This window comes from Macaca fascicularis, chromosome 7, assembly GCF_037993035.2.
Source record: "Macaca fascicularis isolate 582-1 chromosome 7, T2T-MFA8v1.1".
Taxonomy (NCBI): domain Eukaryota; kingdom Metazoa; phylum Chordata; class Mammalia; order Primates; family Cercopithecidae; genus Macaca; species Macaca fascicularis.
The window spans coordinates 53,219,275-53,236,679 of record NC_088381.1 but is presented as its reverse complement, the minus strand read 5'-3'; the positions used below and the strand labels follow the sequence as shown (position 1 = coordinate 53,236,679).

Below are 17,405 nucleotides of genomic sequence, written 5' to 3'. Positions count from 1 at the left end.
TAGAGATTTTTCCAGGCATATGAAAGTTGAAAGAATTTATCATCACCAGAACCGCACTAAGTAAATATTAAAGGAAGTCCTTCAGGCAAAAGGACAATATCAGATGGAAATATGGATTTACATAAAGGGAGGAAGAGCACTGGAAATGACAACTACGTGGGTAAATATGTAAGATCTTCTTCTTCTTATTTAAATCTCCTTAAGAAATAATCGACCATTTAATGAAATATCGTAACAACATAGTATGGGACTTACAACATACATAAAAGCAAAATGTATAATAAGGAAATACAAAGATTAGGAGGGTAGCAAGGGAAATACCCCACTGTAAGGTTCTTATGCTAAATGTCAAGCAGTACATCATCACTTGAAGGGAAACTGTAATAAGTCAAAAGTGTATGCTAGAAACTCTAGAGCAACCTGTAAAAAGTCTAAGCCACCCAATTAAGACAGAGATTGTAAAATTGGATAAAAATTAATGTGATACGCTATCTGCAAAAAATATGTTAAGTATAAAGACACAAAGAGGTTAAAAGTAAAGGGATGAATAAAGATATGTCATGCTGGCCAGGTGCAGTGGCTCATGCCTGTAATCCCAGCACTTTGGGAGGCCAAGGGGAGCAGATCACTTGAGGTCAGCAGTTCACGATCAGCTTGGCCAACATTGTGAAACCCTGTCTCTACTGAAAATACAAAAATTAGCCGGGCATGGTGGCAGGAGCCTGTAATCCCAGCTATTCGGGAGGCTGAGGTAGGAGAATTGCTTGAACCCAAGAGGCAGAGGTTGCAGTAAGCTGAGATCGCATCACCGCACTCCAGCCAGGGCAACAGAGTGAGACTTAGTCTCAGAAAAAAAAAAAAAAAAAAAAAGAAAGAAAGAAAAAAAAGAAAACCCACCCAGCTCTACCATTACTGTGATATCTGAGGCTGGAGAAAATAATGAAACTGTTCAGACTACCCTCAAGTTTACAGACAGTGAGAAATACCCAAATGAAACTCCTTTTTATGAAACATTCTTGGAAAATCTAGAAGACAATGTCTCAGACATTTAAAAATTCTTAGCATTACAAGCTGAAGAAATCTTGGTGTGGTGATGATCTTAAGTGGCAGCTGTGCAAGAAAAATTAAATGAAATAGATAAAAGCCAAAAGGGAGGAAGACATGTATCTAGAATATGAAAAGAACTCTTTCAAATCAATAATAAAAAGTCAATCCAATTAAAATTTGGGCGAGAAACAAGAAGAAGCAGAAGAAACCATAGAGCAATTATTTCATGGCATTCCTGTTTACAGTTAAGCATTTCTTAAGTTGAGAAGCTGTGTTTGATATGGAACTCTTGGAAATCAAAAAGAATCAAATGAAAGAATAAGCAGGAAAAAATAAGTGGGAAACAGCTACTTGAAACAGATCCAAATCTTGACCCATCTGATTTCCAGTTCTTAGAGGATGCTAGAAACAACGTGGAGGTAATTGAGTCTTTGTTCCAGGAAATGGATGACCTGGAGCTGGGGGATGAGGAGGATGATCCAGACTCCAATCCTGCTGACCCAGAGAGTGACTCCACTGACAAGAGGACTGTCCCCATCTGTAGAGAGGCTTGACTGTCACAGCATCCTGGCTATGCTCAGAGGGTTTTGATTTTCCTTTCCTTTTCTCCAAGAAGAAATGATTTTCAGGAGAATATTCTTCTGATAGATTTCATCATTGGACTTAATAAACTTATCTTAAAATTTCAAAAAAGTCCATTGTATTCCTATATATCAATGACAATTAGATATGGAAATTTAAAAAAGAATTATTAATGATAGAATCTCAATGTATTAAGTACATAGGAATACATCATACAAAAATATGAAAGACCTATCCAGTGAAAACTAAAAAAAAAAGAAAAAGAAAAAATTGGTGAGAGAAATGAAATGAAGACCTAAATAAATAGAGAGTTATATTTTGTTCATAGATTTGGAAGATTCGATATTGTAAGATATCAGTTCTCAAATTGACCTATATAGATGCAGTGCTATCCCAGACAAAATCCCAACAGGTGTTTTTGTAAAAATTGACAAGGTGGTTCTAAAATTACCATGGAAATGCGAAGGACCTAGAATAGAGAAAATAATTTTGAAAAAGAAGAACAAAGTTAGAAGCTTCATACTGTCTGATTTCCTGACTGACTATAAAGCTACAATAATCAAGACAGTGTGATATTGGCATCCAGATAGCCCACAATTGATTTTTGACAAAGCTGCCAAGGCAATTCAGTATGGAAAGGATAGTCATTCCAACAGATGATCCTGGGGCAGTTTGGATATTCACATGCAAAAACATGAATTCAGACCCTTTACCATGCACAAAAAAACCCTCAAAATTGGTCTGAGTATAAGAGCTAAAACTATAAAACCCTTAGATGAAAACATAAGAGAAAGTCTTTGTGACACTGAATTAGGCAAAGATTTTTAGATGCAATACAAAAAGCACAACTGATAAAAGAAAAAATTTCATAAATTGGGCTTCATGTAAATTTAAAACTTTTGTGCTTCAAAATGAAAAGGCAAGACACAAACTGGGACAAAATTTTTGCAAATGGATATAAAAGATGGATAAAGGACATGTCTAGAATATATAAGGAACTTTTTCAACTCAATAATAAAAAGACAGCCCAATTAAAGTTTGGGCAATATATATACACATTTTTTGCCACCCAGGCTGGAGGGCAGTGGCATGACTTCAGCATACTACAACCTCTGCCTCCTGGGTTCAAGGGATTCTCGTGTCTCAGCCTCCCGAGTGGCTGGCACTACACACACATGCCACCACACCTGGCTAGTGTTTTGTATTTTTTGGTAGAGACAGGGTTTGGTGTTGGCCAGGCTGGTCTTGAACTCCTGGCCTCAAGTGATCCACCTGCCTCGGCCTCCCAAAGTGCTGGGAATACAGGCGTGAGACACCGCACCCAGCCTGGGCAAGATATTTGGATAGACATTTTACCAAAGAAAATACACAAATGGGTAACAAACACATTAAAAGATACTTGAGTCATTAGGGAAATGTAAATTAAAACCACAATGAGCTGCTACTTAACACACACTAACACGGCTATTATCAAAAAGAGAGTAACAAGTGTTGGTGAGGCTATGGGGAAAGTGGAATACATTGCTGGTGGGACTGTAAAGTAATACGGACACTTTGGAAAAACAATTTGTTGGTTTCTTAAAGAGTTAAGCATGGATTTATCATATCACCCAGCAATTTCATCCCTAGATGTCTACCTGAAGTAAGTGAAAACATGTTCATATTATGACTTGAATATGAATGTTCATAGTAGCAATATTCGTAACTAAAAAGTGGAGATAATCCAAACATCCATCCACTACTCAAGGGATAAATAAAATGTGGTGTATCTATAAATGGAATGCTATTGAGCTATAAAGAGAAACAGAATACTCATACATATGATAACATAGATAAACCTCAGTTATGCTATGTGATACAAACTGCAAAACACCACACTTTGTATGTTTACATTTATATTAAGATAGATTAGCAGTTGCCTAGGGTATGAGATTGGAATGGGGAATTACTGCAAATGGACATGAGATCTTTTTTAGGGTAATGGATTTATTCTAAAATGGGATTGTGGTGGTGATTGCACAATTCCGTAAATTTTAAAATTCATTGAATTGTATACTTATTTTGTTTGTTTGTTTGAGACAGGGTCTCACTCTGTTGCCCAAGGCTCTAGCAGTGCAGTGACATGATCATAGCTCACTGCAACCTTGAACTCCTGCACTCAAGCAATCTTGCCTCAGCCTCCCAAGTAGTTGAGACTACAGGTGTGCACCACTTTGCCTGGCTAATTTTTAAATTTTTTTTGTAGAGACTTGCTGTGTCTTGCTATGCAGCCCAGGCTAGTCTCGAACTCCTGGTTTCAAGCAGTCTTCCTGCCTGGGCTCCCAAAGTGCTGGGATTACAGGCATGAGCCACTGTGCCCAGCTGAATTACATACTTTAAAAAGGTAAATTTTGTAAATTGTAGATTATACCTCAGTAAGTTGCTTTTAAAAGCCAGTTTTTCAATACGTGGTGCTGAGAAAACTAGATATCCACATGCTAAAGAATGAAGTTGGACCCTTACCTATCACCATATACAAAAATTAAGCAGGGCTGGGTGCAGTGACTCATGCCTGCAATCCTAGCACTGTGGGAGGCCCAGGTGGGCAGATCACGAGGCCAGGAGTTCGAGACCAGCCTGGCCAGCATGGTGAAATCCCGTCTCTACTAAAAATACAAAAAATTACCCAGGCATGGTGGCACATGCCTGTAGTCCCAGCTACTTAGGAGACCAAGGCAGGAGAATTGCTTGAACCCGGCAGGCGGAGGATGCAGTGAGCCAAGAACACAAGATTCCGTCTCAAAAAAAAAAAAAAATCAAAGTGGATCAAAGACCTAAACGTAAGAGCTAAAATTACTAAGAGAAGAAAACAGGGGAAATGCTTCATGAAATTGGATTTGTCCATGATTGCTTTTATATAACACCAAAAGCACAAGCAACCAAAGAAAAGTTAGACAAATTGGACATCAAAATTTAAAATTTTGGTACATCAGAAAAACTATCAGCAGAGTGAAAAGGCAATCCATAGAATGGGAGAAAGGTTCACAAATCATGTATCTGGTAAGGATTTGATATGCAGAATATATAAAGAACTTCTAAAACTCAACTACAACAAGTAAAAGAACAACCTAATTCAAAAATGGGCAAAGGATTTGGAGAAACAGACATTTCTCCAAAGAAGATATACAGATGGCCAATAAGCACATGAAAAAAGATACTCAACGTCACTAATTGCTGGGGAAATGTAGATCAAAACCACAATGAAGTACCACTTCCATCCTTTAGGATGGTGACTACTACTAATACAAACAAACAATACACAACCAGAAACCATGTGTTGGTGAGAACACGTAGAAATTGGAACCCTTGTGCATTGTTGGTGGGAATGTTAAATGGTACGACCACCTTAAGAAAACAGTATGCCAAGTCCTCAAAAAAAAATTAAACGTAGAGTTCCCATATGATCTAGCAATTCCACTCCTGGGTATACATCTAAAAGAAATGAAAGAATGGACTCAAACAGATATTTGTATACCTACACTCATAGTGTTGATGGCTGTTGTGAGACCTTGGTTCTTTTCAGTTTAAAAGAGTTTAAACAAGAGACACACAACAGAGATGCAGCATACAGCAAATTTATTGCAAAGGAAAAATAATATTTTGAAAGTTAGGTGCAGAATCCCTGAGAGAGGATTCAGGGCAGGCTGCTCATGAGAATGAAACAGCAAAGACTGGCACTAGGGAGACTCCCTTTCTGAGAGTCTTAATATTATTACTCATGAGGAGGTGGGAAGAGCTGTTACTGGTAACTATGTTTTGGGTGGTCCTCTGGGTGCACATGCCAGTAGCTGTACATGTTTGTTCACACATCACATATCTCATTAGCATCTTAAATCTCTCCTCAGGGATGTGTTTTTTACAATTATAATGAGCAATGGGTCAGTCTGAGGACAAGTAAAATCAAAATGCACGTGCTCCCTACAGGGAAATTCCTTACTGGAGAGAGCTTTGCTTGAATGAGCTGGACTCCAATGCGAATGCTGGGCTTATTGTGTTGACTGTATGGTCACCCCTGTAACCAAGAACATGGTTACTTCCTTGACTACCTCTCCTGCCTCAATAGCAGCATTACTTACAGTAGCCAAAAGGTGGAAACAACCTAAATATCCATCAGTGGATGAATAGATAAAATGTGGTATATACCTATAATAGAGTATTATTTAGCTTTAAAAAGGAATGAAATTCTGATACATGCCACAACATAGATGAATCCTGAAGAAATGCTAAGTGAAAAAGTCAGACACCAAAGGTAAGTATTGTGTGATTCCACATATACAAGGCACCTAGAATAGGCAAATTCATTGAGACAGAAAGTAGAATGGTGGTCACCGGGGTTGTCGGGGGAGGAATAGGGAGTTACTGTTTAATGAGTAGAGTTTCAGTTTGGGATAATGAAAAAGTTCTGGAGGGCTGGGCACTGTGGCTTACACCTGTAATCCCAGCACTGAGAGGCCGAGGTCACAAGGTCAGGAGATGGAGACCATCCTGGCTAACATGATGAAACCTCATCTCTACTAAAAATACAAAAAAAAAAAATTAGCCGGGCGTGGTGGCGGGCGCCTGTAGTCCCAGCTACTCGGGAGGCTGAGGCAGGAGAATGGCATGAACCTGGGAGGCAGAGCTTGCAGTGAGCCGAGATCTTGCTACTGCACCCCAGCCTGGGCAACAGAGTGAGACTCCGTCTCAAAAACAAAACAAAACAAAACAAAACAAAAACAAAAAGTTCTGGAGATGGTGTGATGGTTGCACACAATGTGAATGTACAATAATAACCCCTCATTGGTGGTTTAGCTTTTAGGGATTTCAGTTACCTGCAGTCAACTGTGGTCTGAAATATTAAATGGAAAGTTCCAGAAATAATTCATGTTTTAAATTGCACACCCTTCTAAGCAGCATGATGAAATCTCCCGCTGACCTACTCAGGATGTGAATCATCTTTTTGCCCCAGCACATCCACACTGTATATGCCGCCTGCCCATTAGCTACTTATTAGCCATCTCATTATCAGAGCATCTGTCGCAGTATCACAGTGTTTGTGTTCAAATAACCCTTATTTTACTTAATAATGGCCCCAAAGTGCAAGAGTAGTGATGCTGTCATATTGTTATAATTGTTCTACTTTATTATTATTGCTAATCTTACTGTGTCCAAGTTACAAACTTCATCATAGGTGTAGGAAAAATAGTATATTTAGGTTTGGTGCTGTCTGTGATTTCAGGCATCCACTGGGGTCTTGGAATGTATGAATGTATCCCCTGTGGAGAAGAAGGGACTACTGTACTTAATGCTACTGAATTTAAAAATTGTTAAAATGGTAAATTTTGTTAAGTATATTTCACCACAATTAAAAGTCAGTCAGCCTGAAAGAGATGCCATTATTAAATAATGCTATCAGTTGATGTGTTTTATTGTGCTCAGAATTATCACTTATCAGGAGGGATAATCTGTTCCCATACTTTACTCCTGTACATGAGTAAAAACATGTCTTTTAAATCGTTTGTTAGGTTTGTAGATCTTTGCTATATTTGTAATATCTGGAGCCACATTAATTTTTAAAGTGCTTGATGGTTAAATAACCATGAAGAAATTCTCAGAGAATATAGGAGTTTGAGACTAGCCTGGCCAACACGGTGAAACCCCGTCTCTGCTAAAAATACAAAAATGAGTCAGGCATGGTGGCGGGCGCCTATAATCCCAGCTATTCAGGAGGCTAAGGCAGGACAATCGCTTGAACCCGAGAGGGGGAGGTTGCAGTGAGCCGAGATTGTGCCTCTGCCTGGGCGACAAAGTGAGATTCCATTAAAAAAAAAAATTGTCAGAGAATGGAAAGATTTTAAATTGATCATGGGGTTAACTGGAAAGGTTAATGCTAGGGGTCAAATCTGATATAAACAAGTTTGGGAATAGTATCCTGCCATTAGATCTTGAATGCACAAGTACCATGCTTGTAATTCATCAACAGCATTTTCCCCAAAAGGTTTGCCTCTTGATTTTTTTTTTTTTTTTTTCCCAGAATGTTCAGTGACATGGTAAGGGCTTAATTTTATTTTTTAGAATCCACACACATATAAAACAGCTTGACTTCTGTTTATAAAGACATACTTGTTAAAAAAAAAAAAAAAAGGAACTCAAGTATTAAATTGCTGTTTTTGTTTTTTTAATAGAAAAAGACATCATAACAAAGGTTTAAAAGAGGGATAAGGTATTAGGCTTAGCTCACAGTTCATTTGATCATTTTTTTCAAGGTTGAACAATCTCAATAACTGCAAGGCCATAACTATAAGCAAACAAATCACCACCCCCCCACACACACATACACAAAAGCCTTTTACTAAATGTGACGAGATACATGTCATGAAAATAAAATTAGATTCTCTGATGAGAAGAGCTGATTATGAAGACTGGGACGCTTAATAATGTTAGCTCATATTATGAAAATCATAGCATAAAGGTACATTATATTTTAAAAACTTATTAATGACCTTCCTTCACCAAGGACGTCTTCTTGCCACCACACCATCAAGCCTTATTTCATTGATAAGTTTATTCATGTCGCCTTGTATGATTCTGGAATGTAAGCCTCCCCAGGCAATCTTTCCAATTTATTCCTAGCATAAATCCACAGCCTAAAGTCTTAGCATGCATTTATATTGTTGTTATACATCATCCCTACTGCAATAATGCCCTAATGCTGACGACACAACTCTCGAAATGGAAAGCAAGCAGTGTAATGATATAATCATGCACATAACATGCCTATGTGTGCCAGGTACTATGGTTAATATTTCAGGTATTTTAACTCCTATAAATCTTAACAACTGTATGGGGTAGGCGGTATTATTCTCACTACAATGAGAAAACTGAGGTTTAGGGAGGTTAAACCCATGTTTTTCTTACTGCACTTCCACAGATATGGGTATTAGTCTCAGGGCTCGTTGGCTAGAGGGAATTTTTGTGCCTAAATAGTCCCAATTAGCCACAGGTTTTATTAGTCCTTGTTTCCTCGGTATTTTCTTGCCATCTATTATTGTCATTGCTATTGTCATTGTTACAGTGACTCACTCTAGCAATCTTTTCCCGTCAACCACCCTTTTCTAACTAGTATATCTCAGAGAGGTCACCAGGCTTGTTAGAACTTTGGGTAAGAGGCAGTGAGCAAAGACGGGGAGGGGCGGAGGATGTGGGCAGGTGTGCAGGGAACTTATACGTGAGACTTGAAGGGAGAATCCGATGTAACTCAGTGTTCTGAGGAGTCTTGTCAGGGTGCTGAAAATTTTTGATAATTCTAGGTTAGTTTACCTCAACATATCCTATCACAAACAGAAGGGGTTGGCTTATATATGTGAAGAAGATAAGAGACATGTAGGTAGGTGTGCATAGCAAGAAAAATTGCGATGGAGAAAGCATCTTAATTCTTCATTATTTTTCATAGGTCATGGAGAACACTGAAGAAACGTCAAAGTGAACCAAATCATTGCTTTTATTTTACAAAGGCAGAAAATGAAACACCACTAGGTAAAATAATTAAAAATTTAATCCTTTATTTCCTAAATAAAGCGCTTGTGTAACCTGTTGTATCATGAACCATAATCCATTCTGCTGCAAGGTGTGTGTGCTTCTGTAATGTGCATCAGTCCATCGGCAACTGCTAAGTAGGGGATGATACCAGTATTCAGAAGTCACATTGGCTCAACATGACTCTCCCCAGAAAGCTGATGTGCTGAAGCAACCAGAAGCAAATATTCACACACCTAGAGAGAAACCCTAAGGGATACATGAAGATCTTATGAAAAAGGATGAAAATCCTTTAAGTGCAAGGAGTAGCCAGCTTAGTGGCTTCAAAACCACCTCATTCTTCCTGTGTTATCTGAGAAGCTGCAAGTACTGATGAAAAAACTGAGAAGACATTTCACATTTCACCTGGCAATTAGAAAAAAGCACTGACTGATGGATACCTCTGTGTCATTCTTTCAATATTGATGAAAATGCTTTCTACTAGAAGTGACTGATTTCAAGGATCTGTCTCTCAAAGGAAGAAACAAAAACCCAAAAGTTTGACTGCAAAAGATCGACTAATTCTAGGTGCAAATACCAGTGGAAATTTAGGATTGTTATTGTACTACACAGGTTACAAAGTTCCAAAACTATTTTCCTTATAAGTTTTAGTGCATGATTTTTCAGAATGCAGTTTTCATCTTTTTAGGTGCAACATTAAGAACTGGTTAGGTCAGAACAATTTAGTTTCTCCAGTTTTTCCACCTAAGTTACATGGGAAAAAAAGGAAAAAAAAAAAAACAGAAAAGAAAAAGGAATAGTAACTTTAAGGAAGTGTGAAAATAAAGTCTTGGAGCAGTGGAAAGGTCTGGGGCTGGTAAATGGCTTAGGCAGAAGCATGTGCACCGGCCGAACATAACAGCTCGTCTCTCAACTATGTCCTCGTCAAGGCTGGGATGCACGCTGGCTTCTCTACAGTCTGGCCCAGTGTAGGCACTGTGAATTCAGTGTGTCACTAGCGTCACCGATTCATTCATCACCCATCATTCATTCATTTCACAAACACATAAGGGTGAGCCACTGAGACAGAGTATACAAAATGAAAAGCGCTCACATAATTTTAATAGACTTTGTTGTTAGAAGTTTTAGATTTTCAGAAAAACTGAGCAGATAGTACAGAGTTCCCCTATGCTTCTGCCCACCCCAGGCCTTTATTAACATCTTGCACTAGTGTGGTATATTTGTTTAACCAATATTGACACATTTTTACTTTATTTTTTGAGACAAAGTCACTCTGTCACCCAGGCTAGCTGAAGCCTATAATTTACATGAAGAGTCCTCTTTCTGTTGTATGTCTTTATGAATTTTGACCAATATATAATGCCATGTATCCACTATTATCGTATTGTATACAGTAGTTCCACCGCCCTATAAATCTCTACTCCATGTATTTACCCCTCTCTCTCTCCCACTGAACCTGTGGCAACCACTCTCTTTACTGTCTAACTTTCCTTTCTCCAGAATGTCATATATTTTGAAATCATATATTATGTAGCCTTTCAGACTGACTTCTTTCACTTAGCAATATACACTTAAAGTTCCTCTATGTCTTATGACTAAATACCCCATCCCCCCCTTTTTTAAATAGCTAGGCCATAGGATTTTTTTTTTTTTTTTTTTTGGTGGTTTAAAAATTTACTGTGGCAAAAGGTACATAAGATTTAAATTTTAGCCATTTTGAAGTTTACAGTTTAGAGGCATTAAATACATTCGTTGTATGTACCAATCACCACTATGCACCTCCGAAACTTCTTCATGATCCCACACTAATCTCCGTGCCCCTTAAACAATAAATTCCCATTTCCTCCTGCCCCCTGTGACAAAAAATAATCTTTGTTCTACTTTGTCTCTATGAATCTCACTAGTCTAGGCACCTCACATAAGTGGATTCATATAGTAGTGTCCTTTTGTGATTTACTTCACTTAATGTCTTAAAGGTTCGTCCATGATACAGTATGTAGCAGAATTTCCTTTTTATGGCTGAATAATATTCCAATGTAGGGATATAACACATTTTGTCTATCCATTCATCTGTTGGGTATTTGGGTTGTATCTACCTTTTGACTACTGTGAATAATGCTGCAGTGAACACTGGTATACAAATATATCCTCAAGCCCCTGCTTTCAATTGTTTTGTGTATATACCCAGAAATGCAATTGCTGAATCAAATGACAATTCTGTATTTAACTGGAAAATCACTATACTGTTTTCTACAGCAGCTGCACCACTGTGTATTTCCATCAGTAATAAGAGTTCCAATTTCTCCACATCCTTGCCAACACTTGTGTGTTTTTTAATTTTAATAAATTATTCCAATGGGTACAAAGTGGTATCTCATTGTGGTTTTGATTTGCATTTCCTTACTGTTTAGTAATGTTAAGCATTTTTCATGTGCTCATTGGCTATCTGCATGTCTTCTCTGGAGATCTATCCAAATCCTTTGCCATTTTTTAAATCAGGTTTTTATGTTATTGTTGCATTTTGGGAGTTTTGCGTGTATTCTTGATGTTTAATCCTTATTAGGTATGTGAACTGCATATATATTTTCTCCCACTCCATAGGTAATCTTTTCACTCTGTTGATAGTGTCCTTTGATGCACAAAATTTTAGAATTTTAATGAAGTCCAATTTGCCTATTTTTTCTTTTGTCATCTGTGAATTTGGTGTCATATCCAATAAACCATTGCCACATCCTAAGAGTTTTATGGTTTTAGCTCTCACATTTAGGTCTTTGGTCCACTTTAATTTTTGCACATGGTGAGGTTGCAACTTCATTCTTTAGCCATATGGTTATCCAGCTTTCCCATCACTATTTGTTGAAAAAACTATCCTTCGAATAGTCTTGGCACCCTTGTCAAAAATCATTTAGCTACAGACGAGAGGGTTTATTTCTAGGCTCTCCAGTCTATCCCATTGATCTGTCTGCCTTTATGCCAGAATCACATTGTTTTGATTACTGTAGCATTATAGTAAGTTTTAAAATATGGAGGTCTAAGTCCTCCAATTTTTTGTTCTTTCTCAAGACTGATTTGGCTATTTGGGATCCCTTCATATTCCATACGAAATTCAGGATGGGTTTTTCTATTTCTGGAAAAAAAAAAAAAAATCCTAGGATTCTGATAGAGATTGTAGTGAATCACTTTGAGTAGTACTGACATATTAACAATATTAGATTTTCCAATCCATGAACATGAGATGTGTTTCCATTTATTTTTATCTTTAAGCAAGGTTTTGTAGTTCTCATTGTACAAGCCATTCACCACCTTGGGTAAGCTAGTTTCTGTGCATATTATTTTTGGGGCTATGGTAAATGGGACTGTTCTTGTAATTTCCTTCTCAAGATTGTTCATTGTTAGTGTATAGGAATGCAACTGATTTTTGTGGGTTGACTTTGTATCCTGCTGCCTTACTGAATTAACAGTTTTATTTTTTTGGTGTGGAATCTTTAGGGTTGTCTAAAGATCATATCATTTGTGAACATACAGGATTTTACTTCTTACTTTCCAACTTGGATGTCTTTTCTCTTTCTAGCTCAGGCTAGAACTTCTAGTACTGTGTTGAATAGGAATGGTGAAAGTGAGCATTGTTGTCTTGATCTTAGAGGAAAAGCTTTCAGTCTTTCCCCACTAAGTATGGTGTCTACTGTGGGCTTTTAATATCTGGCTTTTATTATGTTGAGGTAGTTTCCTATCCCTCATTTGTTGAGTGTTTTTAATCACAAGAGGCTCCTGGATTTTGTCAAATGCTTTGTCTGGATCAATGGAGATAATCATCTGGTTGTTCTCCCTTCATTCTGTTAATATGGTATATTATATTGATTTTTGTATGTTGAACCATTCTTGCATTCCAGGAATTCATTCCATTTGGTTATGCTGTACAATCCTTTTAATATGCTGCTAAATTCAGTTTCCTAGTATTGAGAATTGTTGAATCAGTGAAAATAAGGAATCTTTTCTTCTGTAATCTTTATCTTGTGGTATATTTGTGTCTGTAATCTTTTCCTGTGGTATATTTGTCTGGCTTCAGCATCAGAATGAATTTAGGAAGCATCCTTCCTCTTCAATTTTTGGAAAAAGTTTAAGAGGGTTTGGGGTTATTTCTTCTTATTTGGTAGAATTCACAAATGAGAACCATCAGGTCCAGTGCTTTTTTTCCCAGGAGAATTGATTACTAATTCAATCACCTTACTGGTTCTAGTTCTATTCGGATTTTAAAATTTTTTTCATAGTTCAGCAGTGGTAGGTTTTGCATTTCTAGGATTTTGACCATTTCATCTAAGTTGTCCAAGGTAATATTTTATAACCTTTTTCATTTTTCTAGGATCTAGAGTGCTGTCCCATTTTCATTTATTTTAGCAATTGAGTCTTCCTTTTTTATTATCTAGGTAGCAGCTTCTCAACTTTATGGTCTTTTAAAGAACTTGTAGTTTCACTGATTTTTCTCTAGTGTTTCTAATCTTTATTCAATTTATCTGTTCTAATCTTTATTATTTCCTTCCATCTGCTAGCCTTGGATTTAGTGTGTCTTTCCCCCCTCCTTAAAAGTTACAAAGTCAGGCTGTTGACATGAGATGTTTTTTGTTTTTTAATGTAAGCATTTATGTCTGTAAATTTCCCCTTTAGCAGTGCTTTCACTGCATCCTATAAATTTTGGTATGCTGCATTTTTCTCTTTTTAATTTCTCTTGTGATTTCTTCTTTGACCCATTGGTTGAGTGTGTTGTTTAATTTCCACAAGTTTGTGAATTTTCCAATTTTCCTTTTGTTATTGATTTCTAACTACATCCTGTTGTGGTTCAAAAATGCTTTGTATCTTCTTCACTTCTTTGCGTGTGATATATATCTTTTAAAACTATGGAGGCTTGATTTGTTGTTTCTGCTTTCAATGATCCCATCTCAAGTTTGCTGATTCTTTCTTCTAAAGAATAGATTCTTTGCTATTCTTTGCTGCCGAACCCCTCTAGTGAAAATTTCATTATACTTTTCTCCTCCAGAATTTTTTTATAATGCCTATCTCTGTTGATACTCTGATTTTGTTCATTTATCATTTTCCTGATTTCCTTTAATTTTTTGTTCATGCTTTCCTTTAGTTCTTTGGGCATATTTGAGTTGTTTTAAAGTATATGTCTAGTTTAATGTCCTTCATTAGGACAATGTCTGTCAATTAATTTTGATCTTTTGAATGGGCATTATTTTCCTGTTCCTTTGTAAGGCTTGTGATTTTTTTCTTGAGAATTGGGTATTCACTATTATAATATGGTAACTCTAGGTAAGAGATTCTTTCCTTTCCCCATGGTTTTCTAGTTCATTTATTTTTTTATTTTTAAAAGCTGTCATCCATTCGTTTTGAGAGTTTTCCAAATTACTTTTATAAAAGACTATCCCTTTTGTGTGTGATCACTGAAGTCTCTCTTCTTTTTATGTCATATTCAGCGATTTTGACATAAATTCCCTCAAATGCCAGGTGCTATCCTAGATTTTACAAATTGGCTTTGTGCCAGGTAATCCTCCAATACTTACTTTGACCTGCTTTTGAGCTTAGGGACCAGAGCAAGGTGAAAGCTTAGGTCTTAGAACTTTCTGGGCAAGTGTTTTCCCTGGGCATATGCATGTCGCATTTTAAATGCCCCCTGTATATATAACTGTTCTTAATTTCCTAATTTCCCAAAGCCTTACCCCAGATTCTCCTCTGGGCCTTAGTTGTTCTATTTTATGTTTCCACCTATAACCTCCTGCCCCATGTACCTGTGGTTCTTTGCAGCTTTTATAAGCAGTGCCCACCCTTCCAGTTAGGCAAAAAAAAAGATGAGACCTTGTGTCAGTCCTTCAGGTATCCCCAGACAGGTTAGAAAAAAATGTACACAGTAATATGCCAAAAAAGTCTATTATGTTTTCTCCAGTTCAAGGGAGGGAACTGGGCTGCTGCTGCTGCTTCAAGACTGTCACAATGCAGGGAGGGGTCGGGGCAAGAGCCACTAAAAACTCAATATTTTCCTACCATTCTGAAGATGACTGGGAATTTTTTTTGGTTGCTGTAAACCTTTGACTGTTTTCTAAAGTTCTAATAAAGTTTGTTCAGACGGTTGCTTTTTTTTTTTTTTTTTTAATGTTTTGATGGGGAAACAAAAGCTTGCAGCTTCCTAGTCTGCCCATTTTGCTGATGTCGCTGGGGTCAATTATGTTTTATTCCTCCCTATAATTTTAGTATTACAAGACCTTGAGTAGAGTATGTTTATTAAGTATAGTGATTAAATTTTGGTTAGTGAGAATTAGAAAAATGTCAATGGTCTCAAAATTCTCCTCAATCTGATCATTTGCATTTAAAAGCAACATTAATGAATATATTTTCTTTCAATTTCTTCTAAATTAATCAATCTTGCCTGTTTTTGCTGGCTGTGATAACAGTCACTATAGAGGAAAAACTTTTATAAATCTGTTTTAAGAAATGAAAGCTTATGGCTGGGCACAGTGGCTCACGCCTGTAATCCCAGCACTTTGGGAGGCCGAGGTGGGCAGATCACCTGAGGTTGGAGTTTGAGGCCAGCCTGACCAACATGGAGAAACCCCATCTCTACTAAAAATACAAAATTAGCCGGGCATGGTGGCGCATGCCTGTAATCCCAGCTACTCGGGAGGCGAGGCAGGAGAATCACTTGAACCCAGGAGGTGGAGGTTGCAGTGAGTCGAGATCGTGCCATTGCACTCCAGCCTGGGCAACAAGAGTGAAACTCTGTCTCAAAGAAATGAAAGTTTCCATACCAAAATATTAAGTGATACTTATTGGCTTCTGCCAGTTTCCTATTTTGTAGTAGCATATGTTCTTGTAACCTGTCTTCAGTTGTGGCATAGGGTAGATATATGTATATAATATATAAATATATTGAACAAAAATAATAGGTCTTGCAAATATTTTATTATTCTTCCCTATAAAGTTTCTGGTACCACATTCTTTATATCACATAAGTGTTCGCTTTGTTCATTTAACAAGGATATTATTACTAATGCTTATTTTATTATTTTAGGATTTTCATTAAGCCAACCCATACCCAGTTTCTACAAATGAAAATCAAAGTCAATCATCTAAAATTTCATGATTTCTTCCCATCAAGAGGATCTGGAGTCTTCTGTTCCCATTAAAACTGAATTTATGGCAGTGCAAGCCCGGGCCAGACTGGGTAAAAAATGATGGAAGCACATTTATATTCTTAAAAATGTCTGCAGATTGCATAGAAAGTTCTCAGATTTGTAAAAGTTTATTTCTATTGTAATTCTTTGCATGTTCATTTTGTTAAATTTGCAATATAAACCAGTTGCACATCTTTTGCTATCTGGCCTCCTAGGTTGAGGGTTAGGGTTTGCTTTAAGCAAAACTGAGATAACTATAATGTGAACTGGCCTACTGGATTGCCCACTTTTATCAATCTGCAAGGGTGGATCTATTTCTAGGTCTTAATTTCAAGGTTTACTTTCCCTTTTCCTTAGATTTTACTTGGATCAAAGGGCATGGAAATATATTTTTTGCTTAAGTCTTATACAAAGGAAACTGTGGCCCCAGAAATTATTTTGCTTTGAAAGTATGTAGATGAAATAAGTATTTTTAAATGTCTTGATTAAATAAAGCATTCTATGATCTGATTGTCAGCTCAGTATGTAGGCTAAGGGTATACCTTTACTTCTCTTTTTTATGCTCAAATTTTTTTTCATGTGATTGTTATTTTCATTTCACCGAGGACTACAATGATTGTCATCTCTAGGAATTTAGTTTGTTTTTAGCTAATACTCCTTTAATGCTTCTAAGACAAGCCTTTCAAAATTGTAATAAATGAGTTACACAGATTTAACTTTGGCTAAATTACCATTTCCCTTCCTCACAGAACTTCAAGGCCTCTGAGAGGCAGGGAGGATCACTTTTATTCTTATCAGTACTACTACTGTTTCTATTAGGTCAACTTTTTCCCTTTTTACTTTGCACTAAGGTTGCAACCATGTGACTAAATGATTTTAGTGTTCGTAACAAGCTCCAAAGGCTCAGCTATAAAAAGGAACCCTTTAACAACATCAAATATTGTATGAAATTATCCTGTATCAGACTCTCCTTTGAGAAGTGGCAAAACATTTTATGAGTATTAATTTGTTTAACCCGTTCAATTCTAAGGCTCATTTTGTTCATATTTTCAGTTTTAA

The 17,405-nt window shown here is 37.0% G+C and overlaps 1 protein-coding gene across 14 annotated transcripts in view; it reads left to right on the top strand.

Moving 5' to 3' along the window:
* Positions 1 to 17,062, top strand: part of NRG4 (neuregulin 4) — a 122,054-nt gene extending 104,992 nt beyond the window's left edge. For 8 of the 14 annotated variants that reach the window (XM_005560140.5, XM_065548220.2, XM_073996453.1 and 5 more), the window contains one exon: positions 16,244 to 17,062. In XM_005560140.5, the coding sequence (XP_005560197.1) occupies positions 16,244 to 16,284 (41 nt within the window). In that variant the 3' untranslated portion in view covers positions 16,285 to 17,062. Of the gene's footprint in view, positions 1 to 1,487; positions 1,741 to 9,100; positions 11,550 to 16,243 lie in introns of those variants that run through there. The other 6 variants (XM_073996457.1, XM_073996455.1, XM_073996458.1 and 3 more) reach the window with 3 other exon arrangements.
* Positions 17,063 to 17,405: the final 343 nt, after the last annotated feature.